General features: G+C 36.7%; 1 protein-coding gene across 1 annotated transcript in view; it reads left to right on the top strand.

Annotated features, from left to right (window-relative positions):
- LOC111157919 (acid sensing ion channel subunit family member 5) overlaps window positions 1-23564 on the top strand; it is a 39163-nt gene that overhangs the window by 4822 nt on the left and 10777 nt on the right. The window contains exons 2-7 of the mRNA XM_022519659.1: window positions 4126-4235; window positions 6778-7084; window positions 16265-16502; window positions 18070-18195; window positions 20675-20824; window positions 22217-22364. Of these exons, the coding sequence (XP_022375367.1) occupies window positions 4181-4235; window positions 6778-7084; window positions 16265-16502; window positions 18070-18195; window positions 20675-20824; window positions 22217-22364 (1024 nt within the window). The 5' untranslated portion in view covers window positions 4126-4180. The remainder of the gene's footprint in view (window positions 1-4125; window positions 4236-6777; window positions 7085-16264; window positions 16503-18069; window positions 18196-20674; window positions 20825-22216; window positions 22365-23564) is intronic.

Here is a 23564-nt window from a genome sequence, read left to right as displayed (position 1 = left end):
GATTTGAATCTCAGTGACGGCTACTGATGATGAACATTTTTTCATGTGTCTGAGAGCCATTTATATGTCTTCATTGGAGAAGTGTCTGTTCATATCTTCTGCCCATTTTTTTGACATGATTATCTATTTTGTGTGTGTTGAGTTTGAGAAGTTCCTTATAGATCCTGGATATCAGCCTTTTGTCTGTAGTATCATTTGCGAATATCTTCTCCCATTCTGTGGGTTGCCTCTTTGTTTTGTTGACTGTTTCCTTTGCTGTGCAGAAGCTTTTGATCTTGATGAAGTCCCAAAAATTCATTTTCACTTTTGTTTCCTTTGCCTTTGGAGACATATCTTGAAAGAAGTTGCTGTGGCTGATATCGAAGAGGTTACTGCCTATGTTCTCCTCTAGGATTCTGATGGATTCCTGCCTCACATTGAGATCTTTTATCCATTTTGAATTTATCTTTGTGTATGGTGTAAGAGAATGGTCGAGTTTCATTCTTCTACATATAGCTGTCCAATTTTCCCAGCAGCATTTATTAAAGAGACCATCTTTTTTCCACTGTATATAAAATACAAAATTTTAATTCACAGCTAAATTTAAAAGTAGTATCCAAATATAATTTTAAAATAACTTTAGATATAGGCCAGTTCAATAGGATCAACATTTTTATGAAAAACACATGAATTTTTTTAAAAAAATAGAATTTATAGGAAATATTTGAAAAAGACACATTTGTGTGTTTATATAATTGATACTGGGCCAGAATATACTTCTCTAGACATTGAATGAAATTCTTAATGTGGTTTATGTTCTGGATTCAAATTCAGGGTCAGATGAGAGATTTTGTGGTTTTTTTTCCCCTCTTCTCCATTCTCTTTAATCACACTCTTTGCATTTATCGGTAATCATGAGTAACTTTTCTGCCATTGATGCTACTTGTGCTATGACAATTCAGAACTCTCTAGATCCTAAATGCATTTGGTCTGCCATTTAATGTCCCACCTTTGTGTGTGTACATGCTGTGGGGTGGTGTCAGAAGGGATCTGAAAACCTATCTTTTACCAAATGTACTCGTTAGGCAAATCAAGTGCAAGCAGCCCAGAAAGTAGGAGGGAGGAAAGTGGGAGCAGCTGTATTTTTAATGAGATCCCTCAGAGAGTTAAGGAAATTCAGGTGAGGCAGAAGATATAAGGGATAACTGTGGAAAGGATCCTTGGCTTCGATTTCAATCAAACAAGGACGAACAGGGCAGATGAGTGGGAGATTTTCTCACTAGACAGAGAAGATGGAATTTGTTTACCAGAATTGCTAATAGAGTGGGGGAGATGGTGACATAATTGTAAGCTGAAGAGAGAAGGAGAAAAGAAAGCAGCAGTGAAGAGTTCATTTTAAACTGGAGAAGAGATGAGGATCAGCGCCTGATGATGAGTGCAAGCAGGAGCAAATACTTTCATCGTTTTTATTTTTTTAAATTAATTAATTATTTTCATTATGTTATGTTAGTCACCATACAGTGCTTCATTAGTTTTTGATGTAATGTTCCATGCTTCATTGTTTGCGTATAACACCCAGTGCTCCATGCAATCCATGCCCTGCTTAATACCCATCACTGGGCTAACACATCCCCCCACCTCCCACCCCTCTAAAATGCTCAGTTTGTTTCTCAGTATCCAGAGTCTCTCATGGTTCACCTCCCTTTCTGATTCCCCCACTCTTCATTATTCCCTTCCTTCTCCTAATGTCCTCCATGTTATTCCTTATGTTCCACGTGTAAGTGAAACCATATGATAATTGTCTTTCTCTGCTTGACTTATTTCACTCAGCATAATCCCCTCCAATTCCATCTATGTCGATGCAAATGATGGATATTCATCTTTTCTGATGGCTGAGGAATATTCCATTGTACATATGGATCACATCTTCCTTATCCATCCATCTGTTGAAGGGCATCTCAGCTCTTTCCATAGTTTGGCAACAGTGGCCATTGCTGCTATGAACACTGGGGTACAGATGGCCCTTCTTTTCACTACATCTGTATCTTTGGGGTAAATACCCAGTCGTGCAATTGCAGGGTCATAGGGTAGCTTATTTTTAATTTCTTAAGGAATCTCCACACTGTTTGCCAAAATGGCTGCACCAACTTGCATTCCCACCAACAGTGTAAGAGGGTTCCCTTTTCTCCACATCCTCTCCAACATTTGTTGTTTCCTGTCTTGTTGATTTTGGCCATTCTAACTGGTGTAAGGTGGTATCTCAATGTGGTTTTGATTTGATTTCCCTGATGGCTAATGATGATGAACATTTTTTTCATGTGTCTGTTAGCCATTTGTATGTCTTCTCTGGAGAAGGGTCAGTTCATGTCTTCTGCCCATTTTTTGACTCAATTACTTCTTTTTTGGGTGTTGAGTTTGAGGAGTTCTTTATAGATCTTGGATACCAGCCCTTTGTCGTTAGTGTCAGTTGCAAATGACACTGCCAATGTAAATGATACCTTCATGATTTTTAAATGTCCTGGAAGAGAGGGACGAGTTTGAGCAAATACAAAAGAACTTTTCTTCTTTATTAAGTAAAAGACTTCCCCCCCCCAAAAAAAACATAAGTCTGCCTGCTTGCCTTCATTTCTGTTTCATTCTTTTTTTTTTTTTTTTTTCCTCTCTCTCTCTCTCTCTAATGCACAAAGGCATCGTGGAGGAAATTAACTAAAGGTATGGGCACCAAGAAAGTGGAAATGAAGTGGAAGTGAAAATGTAAAGAAACTTTAAGAAAATTGGTAATTATTTCCAAGCCTTGGTTAAATCGTAAAGCAGATGAAATATAGCTTTGGAAGACTGTCTTTCTCTTGATTTTATTTCCCTCACCCCCACTGCCCCCAACACAGGAATCCCTCTCCCTTCCTTCTTCATTATTGTTCTCCACCTGACCTGTTCTTCCTGGACTGGCCCCCCCGTCCTACAAGTCTATTCCCTTCTTGAATCAGCTAATGACTCTGCCCGGTGTGGTGCATAAACAATGAATTTTGGAACACTGAAAAAAAACTAAATTAAATTAAATTTTAAAAAATCTGAAACAGTGGATAACTGAAAATTAGGCCTACTTAGCACTCTAATCTGTTATCTGGTTCATCTGCGAGGTCCCCAGCAGCTCTGGAAAGATGGTAAGATGAAGAAATGAGTCAGAACGGGAAGGGAAGGTGATTAGGTAAGTCAGCTGTTATTACTTTCAGGAATAACCAAATTTTAAAATACTCCCAAAGAAGAGCTCTTTCACAGAGAAATCTATGCATCATGAGATTGACCCTCTTCCTGAAATCTTTAATTTGTTGGGGAAGCCACTCCAGGACTTTCATTTACATCCCTTGAAATTTTTTAGTTTGCTTCCATATAACTCTAGTTTTAACTTATAGTACTGAGTTTGCAAGGAAATGTGTAAAAAATATATCTAATCATGTTAATGGTCAGTGTTGTAAAACACACTATGGCAACTCTGAAAGGCTCCCAGAGACACATGCAGTTCCTCCGTTGTGTCAACATGTGGTGCCACTATACACAATCGTGTATTTTCCAGTTTATTTTTTAAAATAACAAATTCTAGGAATTTCTCAAAAATGTTAATATGAACAAATAATTGGCCTTTGTGTTTTATCGAATTTGTATGCTTCTGGCAATCATTACTTCTGGAGTAGAGATTTTCTAATGTCTTATTTTGTCATTTTCACTGATTACTATTTCTGTTTAAAACATCTTCATTTGTATACAAAGTAACTTCAACCAGAAAACGGTATCTTTACCCCCCAAATTTCATTTCAACTGCATTTTGATTCAGAGTGGTATAAAGAGAGAGAGAGAGAGATAAAAGCAAAGGCGATTCTCATCCAGGTGCATCACTAGGCAGTTCAGGGGTAGTTCTAAAACCACAGATTTCTGTCAGGATTCTCTCTTCCATTCTGAGAAAACGATTTCCAAATTATATTTTTTGGTTTCACTCTGAGATGGCTTCTCAACAGTCCATAAATACCCATAGCCGGTTCTGCCAGCATTTTTGGTTTGCAGATTATGAGTTTAATGAGACAAAACATAGCAACACAAACATTTAAATTGCCCCCATGTTTTACAACCTCAAGTGCTGTATTTTATATAAAGGCCACAAAATGAATATAGTTATTGGTGAAAATTGGATATACCCCAAGGACTCTGCATGCTGAACTTGAGAATGGAGCAGACTGGGAAACCAAAAGCATCCTCTGAGAAAGGTGGGTAAGGAGTCAACTCCTCAGAGCAGTTAACATGTTCATTCCTACAGGCTGGACATTAGCCAAGGGAAAGGAGAAAATTTTTTTTTTTTTTTCATTTGGGAAGCCTGATTTCCAATATTACTTGGATATGAGTAACATAGTTTTTGTTACATAGGAAAGAAGCAATTTGTATGAGGGAGTCAAGCAAAAATAGTTTTAAAATATTGCTATGTGCTAGAATCTATTTTTTGGTTTTATTTTTTTCAGGTTTTTTTGTGTGTGCTTTTGAGGTTTTTTGGGGGGGGTCTATTTATCACGTGCCTACAAGTTTTATTTTTAAAATACAACAAAACATGTTTGACGTTCCTCAAAATGCTTCTCTAAAGATCAGTGTTCAATGCAAGGGCCACTTGGCATAATTACGTAGCGTTTACTTCAGTCAGGAAAGTAAGACGTTTCTTTGTTTTGCCTGCCTGCAAAGCCATTTATTAAACCAATTTTAACCTTTCTCATGGTAATATTTCACCTTGTTTCATTCATGTACAATAATAATTATTTACAAAACTCTTTTAAAACCTTAGCAAATGATTAAGAATATGCCAGTAAAACCAAAGCAATTGTCAAGGAGTAGATCTATATTAAACAAGCTGATTTTCAATAGATAAGCCTGAAACATATTTTTCAGGGTAATTCTTGCAAACAGAAATACTTCGGTTGGCCAGTTACTGGTCACTAGATTACTCTTCCCCTTCTAACAGCTTTGGGCTCTATACTAGGAAGGGTACCAGATGCCCAGAGACTTTGTCCTTCAGTAGGTCAATCCTTCGTGTTTGTAACTAATGGCTAAGTAATACACGAAATAACATTGTTAAATTTATTTTGCTAAGGAATAATAATAACAACAGCTTTTCTTATATTTCCGGTTTTGCCCAGGGACAGTGTCTGTTACTTCATACATACATTACCTAATTCAATATTAAAAACAACAGAATGTGGGAATATTACAAAATTCTCTTCTAAACTTGAGCTAATCAGATGAATACAAAATTTCCTGCTAAGTGTATAGTCTGTAAAATAATCATAATATAATTTGTATTTCTGTCCTAACACTCTACAAATGAAATGGAGTCTCTTAGAAAACATTTATAGGTATCTTTTATATATCATGACGTAAGCTCAGCTAATTAATGGGACCTATGAAGAATTAAATCATGATTTAATGATAAGCCACACTTGAAAACTTTTAGAAATAAATTGATGCTGATCAAATGACAGAAATAATGCTTCTTGAAGCAAAAAAAATATAAAAGTCAATTCATTTAATTATGGCATTTGTGAGACCATTAAGAACTCAATGTTTAAAAATCCCTTACTATTTTGCCACTTGCCGAGTCACTACTAAATTAGCAGAATAACAAAAATAGTTAAAAAAAACTGGGTACTTAGCATGGTTCAGATGATGTGCAAAGCCAGCCCCAAGTATTATTTTATTTAATACTCACAACAAACTCATGAAGCGAAGACTGTTCTCCCATCCGATGGAAGAGGAGCCATGTATTAGATAGATTAAGGAACTTGGCACAGTGTAGACCAGGAACCTGGTATTTCTGTTTCAAAAACCATCTCATTCTCTGAGCTGTTTGCAGCCTTCTTTCAGTAAAGAAATTCTCCATGTCTTCTACAGAAAATAAAAACAAGTGAAACCAACAGAAAATTCAGAATATGTTATATATTGCCAGGTAAAAATATGGTCTACCTTTGTCAGTCCTTATCAATCAATATAAATAAACGTGAGTTAATTGATTATTGATAGTTTGGAAAAAATTCATTTTCTCAAGAGTCTGAAGATAGACTGCTTCACTGATGACACAACTTTAAATATTCCAGACTAAATTAGCCAGCTGAAGTAAAATAGACGTGTTTTGAAGCCTATGGAGCTACAGAAGATCAGCCTCACAATACATTACTGTAGGACCCAAATTAATTGAAGGTCAGGTTGCCTTTTAACCCCACTTATTACCCTTTAACCCCACTTATTAGCTTCGTTGTGCTCATGACATCTAAGGGACCTTGAGATTCTTCAATGAGAAACTGTATTTTGTTTATTCATTTATTTATTTTTAACATTTTATTTATTTATTTGAGAGAAAGCGCACACTCACGGGTCACTCAAGTGGCAGGGGAGAGGCAGAGAGAGAGGGAGAAACAGACTCCCTGCTGAGCAGGGAGCCCAACTGGATCCCAGGACTCTGGGATCTTGACCTGAGCTGATGGCAGACTTCAGGTCTGTTTCTCAGGTGCCCCGAGAAACTGTATTTCAAAAATGAGAACTAATTTTTTGAAGATTATGAGTTGCAAGCCACCCATTCGATCAGACCCATGCTATCAATTCTTCTACTTCCTGATACCTAAAGAAACCAAGGTAGATTTTGAATATTGATGTATTCCAACCTAAAAGGGGTAACCTGTTTGAACTTCTTAGAGTTGTGTTTCTCACAGATAGCATTAAGGATTTCTGACTCATTACTTTTGTTTGGTTCAATATTTTGGTAAACTTAAGGACTCATGGAAAAGATAAAGCTATGCCTTTCAAAGAAACCGCTGCCCTCTCCCACTGATCGAAAGAAGTTTGACCATGACTTTGCCATCTCCACTTCCTTTCACGGGGTGCACAACATCGTTCGCAACCAGAGCAAAATTCGCAAGCTGATCTGGTTGGTGGTAGTCTTGGGCTCAGTCTCACTCGTTGTATGGCAGATCTACAGTCGCTTGGTCAACTACTTCACATGGCCCACCACGACATCAATAGAGGTTCAGTATGTCGAAAAGATTGACTTCCCAGCTGTGACATTTTGCAATTTAAACAGGTAAAAATTCTTCTTTAAGTAGTAATAAGTCTCTACAACATTGCTCATATAACCTTTCATGTGTCACTGATGATAGAGTTTTATCATGTGATAGTTATTGTACCTATACCCATCAAGTTCTTAAATTATACCTAAAAATCCAAATATAGAAGGGTAAAGAAGCTTATTTGGTTTCTTCTTTCTTTTATTCTGTCTTTCTTTCTGTAATTATTTACTAAACATCACACCAAACCCTGTGGCTAGATCAATGTAAAAGTCTGGATCCTTGCACTTAAAGAATTTGTTAATTAGCAAAAAAGGAGAGAAGCATATACAGTCCCAATGCAACATGTATGGTCGTTGCACTGAAAGCACAAGGGACAGGCTGTGCCCGGGGTGTCATGGAAGTCCGAGTATCAAGGATGCCCTAGACATATGCTTAATAGCAGTTTCTAGGTGGAGATGAGGAAGAACCTGAAGAGAGAACAATGGTACAAAAGTAATTTGGAGACAGGGAATGTTCCAGTGCATTTGTGATTAGACCCTTAATATAACAGAGGCAGACCAGCTTCACAGACCTGGGACCTGTGCAGTCACACAGGGCCCTGAGCTCAGGGCAGTTGGCATAATGCTCTGCTATTCTTGAGTCCTTAACTACAACTCCCTCCAGAAAATAGCAATTCAACAACTACACTAAGTCTCCTGTAGGAGCGTAGCTGTTCCCCTTGAGGCCTTCAAGAGAAAACCCTATGTTTGCCTATGGATGAGCCTGAAAGGTCACATGTAGGATTTTTCGGGGGGGTGGGGGTGGTGATTTCCTAGAACCACCCCTGATCAATCTTCTGAGCTTCAACTTTTGTATGTATAAATTATAACTATATAATATTATATACACATGTTTGCTGTTACATTAGATGAGATAATATATACACCATTTTGTCTCATTTCTGGGATCTTCCTCGGACAGGTGTTCCATATGTATTGGATATTATAGCACATTTGTGTGACTGCTAGATAGGTGTCAAGATGTGTATCAAGGTCCCAAAGAGTAAAAGCAAATCAACTGCCCCCCAGAGATTTTCAGTACTATTGCCTATGTTAAATGGTCTGTGTTCTAATACAAGCAAAGATTAGTGGAAGAGATCTGTTATTAAAATAAAACGTATATACTATTTTGAGAATGGTAGTATGAGGAATTTCACAGATCTTCTCTTTAGAGAAACAATCATCACTGGTAAAATTTTTTTTTTTGGAAAAAAAAATTTTTTTTTGGAAAAAGCAATCATTAAGGAGTAAATCTTCAAAATATCAAGAACTCCTATACCTCAAAAGCAAACAAACAAAAATCCCCATAAAACTTAATGACCCAATTTAAAAATGTACTAAGGATTAGAATAGACATTTCTTCAGAGAAGATATACAAATGGCCAGCAGGTGTATGGAAAAAAATTCTCAATGTCACTAAACATTAGAGAAATGCAAACAAACACCACAATTAGATACCACCTATCAGGATGGCTATTATTAAAATGGACAAACAAATAAAAAACAAACAACCAAAAACCAAAATCAACAACAAAAACAAAGACAGCAAGTGTGGGTGAGAATGTGAAGAAACTGTAATCTTCATACTCTGTTGGTGGGAATGCACAAGGGAGCACCCACTATGGAAAACAGTGCAGAGGCTTCTCAAAGAATTAAAAATAGATTTACCGTATAATCCAACAATTTCACGTCTAAGTATACATCCAAAAGAATTTAAAACAAGATATCAAAGAGATACTAACATTCCCATACTGATTGCAATAGTATTCATAATACCTAAAATGGGGAAACAATCTAAATGCTCATTGATAGATAAGTGGATAAACAAAAATGTGTTATATGCATACACTGATGCATTATTTAGCCTTAAAGAAGAAGAAAGTTCTGCAATAAGAAACAGCATGGATACACCTTGAGGATACTATGCTAAATGAAATCAGCCAGTCACAGAAGGGCAAATGCTATGAGATTCCACTTTTGTGATGTATCTGAAATAATCAAATTCATAGAACCAAAGAGTAGAATAGTGGTTGCCAAGAACTGAGGGAAAGGGAACGGAAATGGGGAGTTAGAAATCATTATGCATAAAGTTTATATGACTGTAAAAGATGAAGAAACTTTAGAGACATGCTGGGCAGCATTGTACCTATAATCAACAATACTGTTTTTTACACTTAGATTTGTTAAGAGAGTAGATTTCATGTTGAGTGTTCCTACCACATGAAAGAAAGAAGAAAGTTTTTGTTTTTTTAATTACATAAAAAGCTTCTGCACAGCAAAGGAAACAGTCAACAAAACAAAGAGGCAACCCACAGGATGGGAGAAGATATTCACAAATGACACTACAGACAAAGGACTGATATCCAAGACCTATAAAGAACTCCTCAAACTCAACACTCAAAAAATAGATAATCACATCAAAAAATGGGCAGAAGACATGAATGGACACTTCTCCACAGAAGACATACAAATGGCTACTAGACACATGAAAAAAATGTTCATTCATCAAAACACTTTGAGATAACCACCTTACACCAGTTAGAATGCCAAAAATTAACAAGACAGTAAACAACATGTGTTGGAGAGGATGTGGAGAAAGGGGAACCCTCTTTTGCTGTTGGTGGGAATGCAAGTTGGTGCAGCCACTTTGGAAAACAGTGTGGAGATTCCCTAAGAAATTAAAAACAGAGCTACCCTATGACCCTGAAATTACATGACTGGGTACTTACCCCAAAGATACAGATGTAGTGAAAAGAAGGGCCACCTGTACCCCAGTGTTCACAGCAGCAATGGCCACAGTCATCAAATAGTGGAAAGAGCCAAGATGCCCTACTATAGCTTTTCTCAATTCAGAAAGTCCTAGCAAGGGCTCAAACACCTTGTGTCTAACGCCAAGCTTCACCCTAATCAGAAATATGTGCATGACAAAGCAAGAAAAATTTAAGGAGACTTGATTAATTCTTAGTCTTTTCTGAAGTAAGGTACAACTTAATTGTGTATGGGTCTATTAGAAGCCCTGAGTTTAACAGACACCAGAATGAATTATTATAGGCTAGGATTTGATGTGTGACAGGTAAAAAGTCTTTCATAAATGGGAAAAGCACAATTGTGAAAGCAGCCTCTTTTTGAACCTTAGGTGAAAGTTGAAGATCTGGAAATTTATTCCCTTAAAATTGTCTGTGCACGTGTATCCTCAGGTCTATATACATCCCAGTTTGAAGACCATTATTCTAAACTGCATTGCCTCCAATTCACATGAGAGAAAGTAAGGTGTACCGTTGCAGTTTCCTTAAAGTTACTAGTTAGGGACTGAAAAAGATGTCTGCTGTTCGCTCCTAATGTCTGTACTCTTGCTAAACTACCTTATTAGCAGGAATCAATACCTGAGTTGAGAAAATTTTGCCAAGGGATCTCAGATTATTAGGAAGGATTTAATTTTTTTTTAATTTTATTTATTTATTTGACAGAGAGAGACACAGAGAGAGGGGGAACACAAGCAGGGGAAGTGGGAGAGGGAGAAGCAGGATTCCCACTGAGCAGGGAGCCTGGTGCAGGCCTCAGTCATAGGACCTTGGGATCATGACCTGAGCCAAAGGCAGACGCCCAAAAACTGAGCCGCCCAGGTGCCCAGGAAGGGTTTACTTTTTACCATGGGTACCAGGGGCCAGTGCAATGTATATGACAGCCTAGAGTAGATAATTTTTGTAACATTCCCCTCCTTTATATAACAAAATTATTTTCAGTTACAATATGAAATTAAACATACAGCAATAATGGCCTATATGTATTTGTTCTAAAATTTTAATTAAGTAAATATAGTACAAAAATAGGAAAGAAATAATGCACTGATAATTTTTAACATTAATGTATTTTTGAAATAAAAAGAAAGACCTTTATTTTGGATCTGTCAATGTGATGAATAATTATAGCACTGTAGCTTCCATTTTTCAGCCTTCTGCAAATTTATCAATGGTTTCATCAAAATTGCCTTCTTTATATATTCTTGTTCAATATTCAACACAGCTGGACTTGTTGATATTGTTTCATTCGCATTTGACTGAAAAATACTTATGAATTTTAAGCCTAAAAATTTCTTTCCCACAAAACAATGACTTGAACTCATCAGGATATATTTGCCAGAGATTTATAAAAATCACACCTCACAATACATTCCAGGAATTTCAAGACTGCTTTTGGTTTTGTTCCTGTGGGACCTATTCTACTGATTCTCAGATGTTCCTGTGTCAAACGTGTTCACTAAATGATCTTCAGCATAAAATTAATCACGGATTTCCATTATATTATATTTGAGGGAAAAAAACACACCTCTGAAATTTGTTTTCTTCTACTAAACACAGAGATAAAATAAATAAAGAATAAAACCAGAAATAATGATGGGATAGAATGAATACAGATGTTATTTGAGCTATTGTATTAGACTGAATAACTTAAGTTCTGTTTATCTTCACAGTAGTCACTGTGCTTCTTTGTTTATTCCAAACCTACTGCTTAAATATGAGGTAAGGGATTTTAAAGGTTTTATTTATTTATTTGACAGAGATAAAGAGAGCACAAGTAGGCAGAGTGGTAGGCAGAGGGAGAGGGAGAAGCAGGCTCCCTGCTGAGCAGGGACGCAAATGCGGGCTGGATTCCAGGACTCTGGGATCATGACCTGAGCTGAAGGCAGCTGCTTAACTGACTAAGCCACACAGGGGCCCCAGAGATTTTAAATAAAAGATAAAATCATGACTTTTATGCAAATATGAAATGGACACGTGTCAAAGATTTTATTTTCATAGAGTACTGTAAGATACTTAAATTTTCTCATAGAAGAATCCAAGCAGACATTCTTCTTTATTTTTCCTCTCCATAAAATGATCTGCAAAATATACATTTCTTGCTAACACATGCTAGACTTAGATCAGTTTTGGTGGGATCCAATGAAGGTCTGAGTCAAGCATCAATTTGGACATCAGATGAAATGTATGCACTTGGGTCACAAAATCTGGGGATGTGTAGTTAGAGGCATTAACACATGCATTCATTAACTGGCTATCACTTATTAACTTATTGAAACAAAGCAACACATTCTTATTACTATTTTCTTAGCCTCTTAGCAGTGTATGTTAAATAAAAGAGCAAGGCAAACTCTAACTAAGCAAGATTTCTAAAAGAATAGACTTGGGCAGGTTTAGAAATTTGGGTTTAAGTCAAAAATACACTCAGAGCAAGACACTTTGGTGTTACACTGAACGATATGTCTCATAATTTTTTTTTACTTCCTTTGTTCCAAATATTGTTAGCTTTATCCATTAACTCTAGTTCATCACCTAGATCACCCTCATGGTCTCAACTATTATGGTGTAATAAAGTTTTTTTTAAAGAAAACATTCCATGCTCATGGATCGGAAGAATAAACATTGTTAAAATGTCTATGCTATCCAGAGCAATGTATACTTTCAACACCATCCCAATCAAAATACCAACGGTTTTTTTTTTCAAAAAGCTGGAACAAACAATCCTAAAATTTATGTGGAACTAGATAAGACCCCAAATCTCCAAGGAAATGTTGAAAAAGAAAAATAAAGCTAGGGCCATCACATTGCCTGATTTCAAGCTATATTACAAAGCTGTGATCACCAAGACAGCATGGTGCTGGCACAAAAACAGACATATAAACCAACAGAACAGAACAGAGAGCCCAGATATAGACTCTCAATTCTATTGTCAACTAATCTTTGACAAAGCAGGAAAAAATATCCAATGGAAGAAAGACAATCTCTTCAATAAATGGTGCTGGGAAAACTGGACAGCCACATGCAGAAGAATGACACTGGGCCATTCTCTTACACCATATACAAAGATAAACTCAAAATGGAAGAAAGACCTCAATGTGAGACAGGAATCCATTAAAATCCTAGAGGAGAACATAAGCAGTAACCACTTAGACATCGGCCACAGCAAATTCTTTCAAGACACATCTCCAAAGGCAAGGGAAACAAAAGTGAAAATGAACTTTTGGTACTTCATCAAGATCAAAAGCTTCTTCACAGCAAAGGAAACAATCAACAAAACAAAGAGACAACCCACAGAATGGGAGAAGTTATTTGCAAATGACACTACAGACAAAGGGCTGATATCCAAGATCTATAAAGAACTTTTCAAACTCATCATCCAAAAAACAGATAGTCAAGTCAAAAAATGGGCAGAAGACATGAGTAGACACTTCTCCAAAGAAGACATACAAATGGCTAACAGACACATGAAAAAATGTTCATCATCATTAGCCATCAGGGAGATTCAAATCAAAACCACACTGAGATACCACCTTATACCAATTAGAATAGCAAAAATCAACAAGGCAAGAACCAACAAATGTTGGAGAAGTTGTGGAGAAAGGGGAACTTTCTTATACTATTGGTGGGAATGCAAATTGGTATAGTCATTTTGGAAAACAGTGTGGAGGTTCCTCAAAAAATTAAAAATAGAGCCTATGACCCTGCAATTGCACTACTGGGTATTTACCCCAAAGATACAGATGTAGTGAAAAGAAGGGCCATATGAACCCCAATGTTCATAACATCAATGGCCACAATATCCAATATGTGGAAAGAGCCAAGATGTCCTTCAACAGAGATTGGATAAAAAAGATGTGGTCCATATACACAATGGACTATTTCTCAGTCATCAGAAAGGATGAATACCCAACTTTTGTATTAACAGGGATGATACTGAAGGAGATTATGTTAAGTGAAATAAATCAAGCAGAGAAAGTCAATTATCGTATGGTTCACTTATTTGTGGAGCATAAGGAATAGCATGGAGGACATTAAGAGAAGGGGAAAATGAAGGGGGAGATATCAGAGTGGGAGATGAACCATGAGAGACTATGAACTCTGAGAAACAAACAAAAGGTTTTAGAAGGGGGGTGTAGGAGGATGGGTGAGCCTGGTAATGGGCATTAAGGAGGGCATGGATTACAGGGAGCACCTGGTGTTATACGAAAACAATGAATCATAGAACATTACATCAAAAACTAATGATGTACTGTATAGTGACTAACATCATACAATTAATAAAGTATTTTAAAATGTCCTCCCTTTAACCCCCTTTGTCTATTGTATTTATCTTCCTACACGTGTGAAAGTTACTTCATTTCTCTGCGTAGCTGTTTTGAAAAGAATCCAGTGAACATCGTGGGAAGTAGTATTGACTCTCAGCCTGGGTAGAAACCCCAAAGTTGCAGGGTTTTGGAGCAGATCCTTGGCATAGTGTCATCATTCAGAGAGATGGAAAGCTGAGGGAAGTTCAAGGTCCATCCCTCAATTAGGGCTACCACTGTGATCCCCCTCCCAAATAGCTTGCAAATGTAGACTGTTAACCCCTCAAAGATTACTAGGAACACTGCTGACCAAGAAAAGCAAGGTTTTGGGGTATACTCTTATCAGGTAGAATACCACCATAGGTTAATAGTGTCTGTAAGGAAAGGGGAAGTCAGAGGAGGATATGCATAGGAATCTAGAACCTGGGCTGGTAGATTTAAGACAAGCCTTCAAGGCTCAAAGCTGGTTAAGTAAGAGATTCTACTCAGACCTGATGGTGAAAATAGTTTCTCACCTCTAAAAGGATGTATGATGCTGGTTTGGGTGTGTTTTTTTATTTTCCATGTTTTGTTTTATGTATACTCTACCTTGACTGAGAAAGGGTTTAATGTGGCTTATAGGAGAAAGCAAAATTACATGAAAGATAATAGAAAGTGAAGATAAAATATAAAATCTGGGACAGAAAGGAAGTCCAGGAGTGAGGTCACATTTACACAAACCCAGCACCACATGGCTCTGTGTACGTAGCAAGAGAGAATACACTCCTCGTTCTATGCTTTCTAACAACAAATTTGAATGAAGAGTGTTTGTCCAGTTTCAAGGTTTATAATACCCAAAATATGAAAATATTAATCATATTTTGGAAAGGATATGGTTTATGCAACTAAACAACTATACACAAGGCAACGTGGAAATTGCTCAGCGAAAGAAGGGAATCACAGATTACTTATTGTAGTTAGGGCGAATAGATTCCTTCTCCTTTAATTGCCAGGAAAATACTTGGACAGTGATGGGGGGCATTAATTTCATGAATGTTTACATAACTTACACTATATTCCAGACACGCTTCTAAATGTTTTAAGAAAAATAACTTGACCATCAAAATAACATTTTGAGGTAGGCTTTTAACATACCCTGATTTTACAAGTGAGAAAACTGAGTCACAGTGAGATGAAGTCACTCACTGGCTGTAACAATCAGGGCTTCCTTGGAGAAAAAGAGCCCTATGAGTGACACAGAATAAATTTAGTACAAGGATTAAGTCCACTACACGCTGGGGTTGATTAAGCAGTCTTTGTAAGTCTCTTGCCTCTGTTTCTGGTGCTGGGCTTGAAATCAGCAAGATCAGCAGTCAGAAAGGAAAACAGATCTGAAGCGAAGGAAGAAATAGGAACTCGGAAGGTGTGTCTCTCTTCTTCGCCACCCCTGATCTCAGTAGGGTAAGCCACCTGGAGGATGAACTGGCACCTTCTCCAGGTCGCACTCTGATTTGATCCGGGAGTTGAAGAAGCCGAAGGAAGCAGGAAGAGCTCCAGTCCTGGCTGTTGCCCCATATCAACAAGTTGAGTCAGGAGATGTACCGCAAAATACGTCTGAGGCTGAAGTTCTTACTCTACTATTGTAACCAGATATACACAAGGAAGATATTGGAAAATAATTCCAACATAACCGCTTTGGCAGAGTACAAAGCCACAGTGACAGAGCTGGGATTCGAACCTGGGAAATCTGGCTCCTGAGTCTATATTCTTAGCGACTTTACATTTCCACTTCTCTCTTCATGTTGGGTCTTGAAGATCCATTAGGATGTATCCAGATCTAGGTCTGTAAAGTCTTCTAGGTAATTGAAATGACAAGTACAAGTGCAAGGCAGATTTCAGATGTGGCAAAGACCTCTTAGGAATTCAGTTTTCCCTGAATGTATTATATGAATGAAGGAGAATGTAACTTTAGATAAGCTGGAAAAGCTGATAGGGCCCCGATTTTTGGTGTCTGTCCTCTAGATAATAGACAGTCTTTGCTATTCTAAATATTGCCTTTATTTTCCTACTAATAGGTTCCAAACAGAAGCTGCAGCCAAATTTGGTATTATTTTTTTCTTATGGAATATTGTCTACAAAGTTCTCCATCTTCAGGAAATCAGGTCCAATTACACTGGCTTTAAAGATGCTATTGATTTTCTCACAAGTCATCAAAACTTCAGCATTACAGAGTTTGTAAAAAAAAATGGTTTTTATCTCAACAGTAGCACACTGTTGGAATGTGACTTTTTTGGAAAGCCATGTGGCCCACAGGTAACAATTTGATATTTCTTCAAATATCATCAACATAATAAACTACTGCACTGTACTGTTTCACACGGAGATGAAGTTTACTTCCACAGAGAATCGATCAAAATTTGCTGAAAGAGGCTATTTCATTAGTTCAGCCTTATGACATCATGGGGTATGGAATACACATGAAACATACTTCTTTTTCCAAGTGGTTAGGTAAGAGAAGCTAGAGAACAGAAATCTTTGATTAACTTTGTTGCAGGATAATCTCCAAAAAAAATTAACGCAAGGTAATATTTTAATATTTCCCATTCTTCAATAACATATTCCAAGATAGCATTTTTATTATCATTAAGGAACTAACATTCAGATTTTTTTTTTTGGTTGAAGGCTGTAGAAAGCATTTCACAGCATTTGACTGTGCAAATTACATATATTTCTCTAATCACTCATAACATCCTATTTTTGTCTTTTATGTAATTAGTCTACATTTCAGAGAAAGTGTTGGATATCCCTGGAAACTATTAGTGAAGGGATATGTAGGGACTCTGACACCATGTTTCTAGTAGGAGCAGTTCTGTAACAGGTGTTGCTAGGTGATTCCAAGTAAATTTCACAAATTCATGATTCTGAGACACAATTCCTTATTCTTCTGGTAGGCTTCCTTAGTGCACAGACCAAAAAAAAGTCCTGACAGACATCTGACTGAGATGAAGCCCTTTTCAAACTCTTAGTGTAGGGAAGAATTTCTCCTATGCTGCTTGTTATTTACTAAACAACATGTTCAAACTTGTCACCAAGAAAGTTTGTATTCGACATGTATTAGACAGGAATTTTTCAGGTGCAACTTACAGAAACCCACCTCTGGAAACAAAAGAGTAGAAAGAATGCATCGGGTTAATTAACAGGGAACTCTAGAGAATAGGACTGGCTTCAGAATAGGCTCAACCAAGATACTTTGACAATATCATTAACATTCTCTCTCTCTTTCTATCTCGTGACTCACGTTGGTTTTTTCCCGTGTGAATTCTCCTCACAGAGCCATGATGATTGCTGACAAACCTCACCTCTCATTATCATATGTTAACACTCCAGTATCCTCTTAATAATTCCATGCAAGACTGATTAGCTTTGTGTAGGACAAATGTCAGTTCCTAAACCAGTTACTGAAGTGAGGGAATAGGGTATTCAGATTGGCCCAGTTTTTATCATATGGGTGCCTATGTGGTATTGGCATTTGGAGGATGCCAATGGTGGTGGCAGGGGGAACCTTCAAAGAGCCTTCTCCCTAGGTAAGAATACATGCTTCCATGAATCCTTACTAAACACACAACAAATAATTTTTAAAAACATGTTTATTTACATAAAAAATCTCGGATAATAACATATAGATTGACACAGGCATATTAAAAAATAAAAAAACCTGTTAATGAACAGAAACCAGAATCACCACTTTACCTCTTCTTTCTGATATTTTTGCATTCTCATTTAGACATCTTATTTTTTTTAAAGTTAGAACAACTTCAACTTTAAAAGTCGCCAAAATACCTAACTAATTACATTTCATTTGGTTCATTTTCATATTGAGGACTTTGCACATGTCTTCACTGAATATGGAAATTGTTTTACTTTTAATCATGGTGAAAATATTCAAGCAAAGGAAAAAGTGAGTGTCTCTGGAAGAGGCTTAAGCTTGCTCTTCAATGTCAATCAGGTACTGAATTTTCTTAAACCTTGCCAGGCGTCAAGACAAATAAGAATGTGCAGAGGTTTCAAAAGATTTGATCAAATATTTTGCCCTGTCATATTGGTCCCACAGTTGGTATTATTTCAGTTTTTGTTAACCTAGCCTGGAGTCCCATGGATGCAAATATTGACATAGATATTAAAAAATTAAAATTTAGAGGCATAATCTGGACATTTTAAACTATACTACTGACCATCATTTTTGTGGCTCCAGAAATGTTCATACCACAAAATAAGGAAGCCAGAAGTTTCTCAGCCACAATGTATATAGTAAATTTAAAATGACTTTATGTATTTTAAGAATATTTTTAGAAAGACTTTTATATAAAAAAGGTAACATGTTTTAGAAAGAAGTCATGCATGCACATTTGACAAACCATGGAATCTATAGTCCAAAGGATGACTAAAAAAATACTCATTGTATAAAGAATGCTGTATAAATTGACTGCCTAAGCCTAGTTTTTACAAATTTGTAATTGGTCCAAGAAGTCTTTAAGTGTTTAGGCCTGAGAGGCAGATGTCCAGACACCTAAGGAATACAGTGGTTGTCAGCTTTCAAGGGTACTGGGTGTAGCTCACCTCCAAGAGTAATTCTTACGTTGTATCTTACACAACTGTTTTTAGTATTATACACTCAGAGATATTCTGCTTCATTATTATGGTTTTATATATGAAGATTCTGAAATGCTGATAAATTAGGCATCCAAAGTTATATGATTAATGTGAAGTTGAGAAGTAAACCTGGTTTCCCCAAATCCCATTAAACTATCGTACCTCTCAATCCAAATGAATAAGGCCATGGGCTAATTTCAAAGAGTTTTTCTTTAAGGCATGTTTCATAACTTCCTCTTGTATCCCACTCAAGATACTTTTTTCCTAACACAGTACTGCAACAGTATAGTGCATATATATATATATATATATATATATGTGTGTGTGTGTGTGTGTGTGTGTGTGTGTGTGTGTGTGTCTGTGTGTGTATGGTGTGTGTGTGTGCATATATATACACACACATATATATAGTCTTATCTATAAAATATATATATATATATTTACTTGTACTTATATTTTATTTATATTTGCAGGACATTTAAATACTAGCTATATAGTCTGTTTAGATATTATATTATGAATTTTACAAGCTAGAATTTCCCAAATATTTTTAGAATGCAATTAAAATCTGCAAACGCAAAGTAATATTCCATAAGTAAATGGCTCTTAAATACTTACCCACACTAGCCAGTTGAATGTTTCTTAGAGAGTCATAACAGACTGGGGAGAAACAGGGTCCTGAGCTACAAATAGAATATTAAGCATGTTTATTAAGTGTAATTACATATGCAGTTGATCCATTCACAGAAAAAAAATCATCATATTCCCAAACCCTTTCTTTCGCCTTATAATCTGAAATTATAACTACAGACAGTCCCTGATTTAACAATGTCTCAATTTATAATTTTTCAACCTTACAAATGGTGCAAAAGAGATATGCATGCAGTCAAAGTCATACTTCAAATTTTGAATTTGGATCTTTTCTTGGTCTAATGATATGTGGGACAATCTCTTATGATGTTGGGCTGAGGCAGCTCTCAGCTAGCCACACTATCACCAGTGTAAGTAACTGATACACTTGCAATCATACTACACCCATAGAACCATTCTGGCTCTCGTTTTTGGTTCCATATGCAATAAATTACACAAGATGTTCAACATTCTACTAAAAAATACGTTTTGTGTTAGATGATTTTGCCCAGCTCTGGGCTAAAGTGAGTGCTCTACACATGTTTAAGATAGATTAGGCTAAGCTAGATATTCTGTAAATTAGGTGATTAAATGCATTTTTGGTTTATGATATTTCTTCTTTACAGTGAGTTTATCAGTATGTAACCTCACTGTAAGTCAAGGAAGATCTTTAATAACAAGATACCACAAGTTTAGGGTTCATTTTTTTTTTCATCTGGCCTAGGATTTATTGACGAGCATTGGTGTTAAAAACATAGTATATGTCTTCACTCTTGGGGAAATGAATTTCAATTTTAAATAAGGCCAGAGATTTTAACTGCAAGAAGAAGAAAGGAGCCAAATGATTTTCTAAAACAAACAAAGTGAAGAGAATAGGCAAGAAAGAAGCAACCAAAAGACCACAAGGGGAAGAGGGAGCCCTGGGAAATCAGACAATTAGCAGTCATGATATGTTCTATGGTATTCATCTAAGGCGAAGGTAATCCATGGAAACTGTTAACTCCTCGACATGTGATTCAACCATGAAAAGTACATCTTAGGGGGTTATTTTTCAGTTTTCATATAAAAAGAAATTGGATATTGTTAGGAAATATTTAATTTTAAGTAGATCAAATGCTATTACGAGATAATAAAATGAAATCTTGAACTTGTGTAAAATTGATATCAGTTTGTCACTGGGGAAAACTTGGGGTCGTTTCTTTCAGGAGGAATTCACTGACGACCCAGCCCTTGGTTTTGTTGATGCTGGAATCATCTTTGTTATCCATTCACCAAAGAAGTTGCCACAGATTGATGGCTTAGGCTTGTCGTCACCTGTAGGAATGCATGCCCGAGTAACAATCCGCCAAGTCAAGGTAAATAGATGTATAAGGTCTAGAATTTGAGGGAGTCAAGTAGGGTAGTAAATGGATATACACCTAAATAATTCTTCCACTAGAAACCTCTTTCTGCCGTGTCATTAGAAGACCTCTGGAAGTTTTACATTTCGTTTCATTTCAGATTCTTCCCCATTACTAGGAGGTACCTATGTAGTAATATCAGTGAATTCACATGTACAATATAAATAAAAGCTGGGAAACCTGGAAAATTCAAGGTAACTTCAAATTTCATTAGAAATGGAAAGGATCAGTAAATATGAAGAGAACCCCAAGTTGTTGAATTGTGCTTTATCTCAATGGGATAGTCTGGGAAGAAGAAAAATAAGTGGGAAGAGCAAGGAATCTTGGAGTCAGGCATGTCTGGCGGATTCCCATTTGCCAGCCGCTTGCTCTACAATTTCCTTAATTACTGTCCTGAAATTCTATCTCCTCTCTCTGAGAAAAAGACCTCTTTTTCATAGTTATTATAGTAACTACAACGTTTAAGTGAAACAACATCAAGAAAGCACTTACCAGGGCACCTGGGTGGCTCAGTGGGTTAAAGCCTCTGCCTTCAGCTCAGGTCATGATCCCGGGGTCCTGGGATCGAGTCCCACATCTGACTCTCTGTTCTGTGGGGAGCCTGCTTCCTCCTCTCTCTCTGCCTGCCTCTCTGCCTACTTGTGCTATTTTGAATTTTTTGATCAAAAAACTGATTAGCAAAAAAAAAAAAAAAGAAAGAAAGAAAGCACTTACCAGGATGCCTAGGTGGCTCAGTAGGCTATGCATCTAGCTCTTGATTTCAGCTCATGATTTCAGGCTCTTGAGATGGAGCCCCATGCTGGGCTCTGCACTCAGGGGGGAATCTGCTTGAGGTTCTCTCTCCCCACTCCCTCTGCCCCTTCTCCTGTGCTCTCTTTCTCTCAAATGGATAAATAAAATCTTAAATATTTTTTTTTTTTAAAAAACCACTTACCATATTGCCTGGAACATAGTAAGTGCTCAATAAAAGATTTTTTCCTGTCATTTTGGTTGGTGTTTTGTGGGTGGACCTATGAATATGCTAACATGTTATTTCCATAAATGATACTATTTTTTATTACGTGATTTAATATTTAGAGCAGTCAGTCTGTCTGATTTTATTGATTCATTTTAGGTACAGAGCATTTGGGATATGTGTTAAAGGACCACTGTTATATTTACCTTTGGGGATTTTCAGGCTAAAAGATTAAGCAATGCAGGCAAATGTAGTCAATTGAAAAAAAAAAAAAGAATCAAAGAGCTCCAAGAGAAAAGTAAAAAAGTATATATTAGCTTCTCTTGTTGGAATGGAAATGTGTGGATTGTCTCAGATATACCTCCTGAACCACGTGTTTGTTTTCTCTTAAGACAGTTCTTCAAGAATACCCCTGGGGAGAATGTAATCCTAACATCAAGCTACAGAATTTTAGTAGCTATAGCACTTATGGTTGCTTGAAGGAATGTAAAGCTCAACACATACAAGAACAATGTGGATGTTTACCTTTTCTGCTTCCTGGTAAATAAAGAATGACAAATTTCCTCTTATGCAAGCTTAACTTGAATCATGGAAAATAACATATCATAAAATTGTTTTCCATTCTTATGAAATCTATGTCAGAAAGTCGTATGCTTGACACGTATAACCCCCACCAACAAATCTTAAATCGTGGAAACAGGCCAGAGATTTCCAGAAAAGAAAAGAAAATCAAGTTAGTCTCCAATTCTTATTTTCAGGATGTAAAATTGGGTGCTCCCAAGTATCTAAAATTGATCATCCCCATTTTCTCAATTTGAAGGAAAAATTAGATCATCTATAAAAATATTAATCAACCCTGAATATGTCATTATTGGGAAATTCTTTTCTTTATCGTCAGAAAACAAACAAACAAACAAACAAACTCCAGGCTCCCTTTGGGAACAATCTGGAACATTTCCAGAGCCAGGGACATCAGCAGCAAACACTGAAGAAGGCCGTAGAGCAGAGTGGGTGGGTCAGAGCTGGACTCTGAACCAGGCTGCTCATCTCAGCTACGCAAGTTCTCCTCTCCATGACCTTAGACTAAACCTCTCGGTACTTCTTATAAAATGGGGGAGAATCCTAACAGTGTCCTACCTTAGAGGATTGTCATACAGATGAAAGAAGCATGTAAGTGGTTTAAAACACGCCTGACACAGACTACATTCTATATAAGCCTTGGTTATTTTTATTCAGATTTGCCTCATACCCCCTGGCCAGCAAATACATAAAGAAAGACAGAGTGGGTCAAAGGCAATGCCCATTTAAATTTTTTTAAATTGGCTGTTGTGACCTATCTCACACACACAGGTGCGCACACACATACACACGCTATCTCTCACACACAGATAGACTAATGCCACGCCTAGTTAACAAATTGCTTCTTAGAATTTGGAGAATCATCACTTCCTTTTTTCTAGAATTCTGGTTATTCGAAACTGTCGTTCTGTAAAACGCTCATGCTGGATCTGATTTGTCAGGGCCAATTATCTTTTCAAAGTTTCTGGGGGGAAACATCTGAATTGGTGGATGGATTATAATGTTTAAAATTTTAAAATGTATTATTCCTTGCAAATAGAACTGGATAACAAATATGGACCAGAAACTAGACAAGACAAACTATAAAATACAAAGCATGGCATTTTTATGAACTTTAGCATATACCAAGTGCCTTCAAAATGATATCTTATTTAGTTTGAT

The sequence above is a fragment of the Enhydra lutris genome, unplaced genomic scaffold (assembly GCF_002288905.1).
Source record: "Enhydra lutris kenyoni isolate GAN:26980312 unplaced genomic scaffold, ASM228890v2 scaffoldscaffold3, whole genome shotgun sequence".
Classification (NCBI taxonomy): Eukaryota; Metazoa; Chordata; class Mammalia; order Carnivora; family Mustelidae; genus Enhydra; species Enhydra lutris.
Note: the sequence above shows the minus strand (reverse complement) of the source record. Positions and strands in the feature narration are given on the sequence as shown.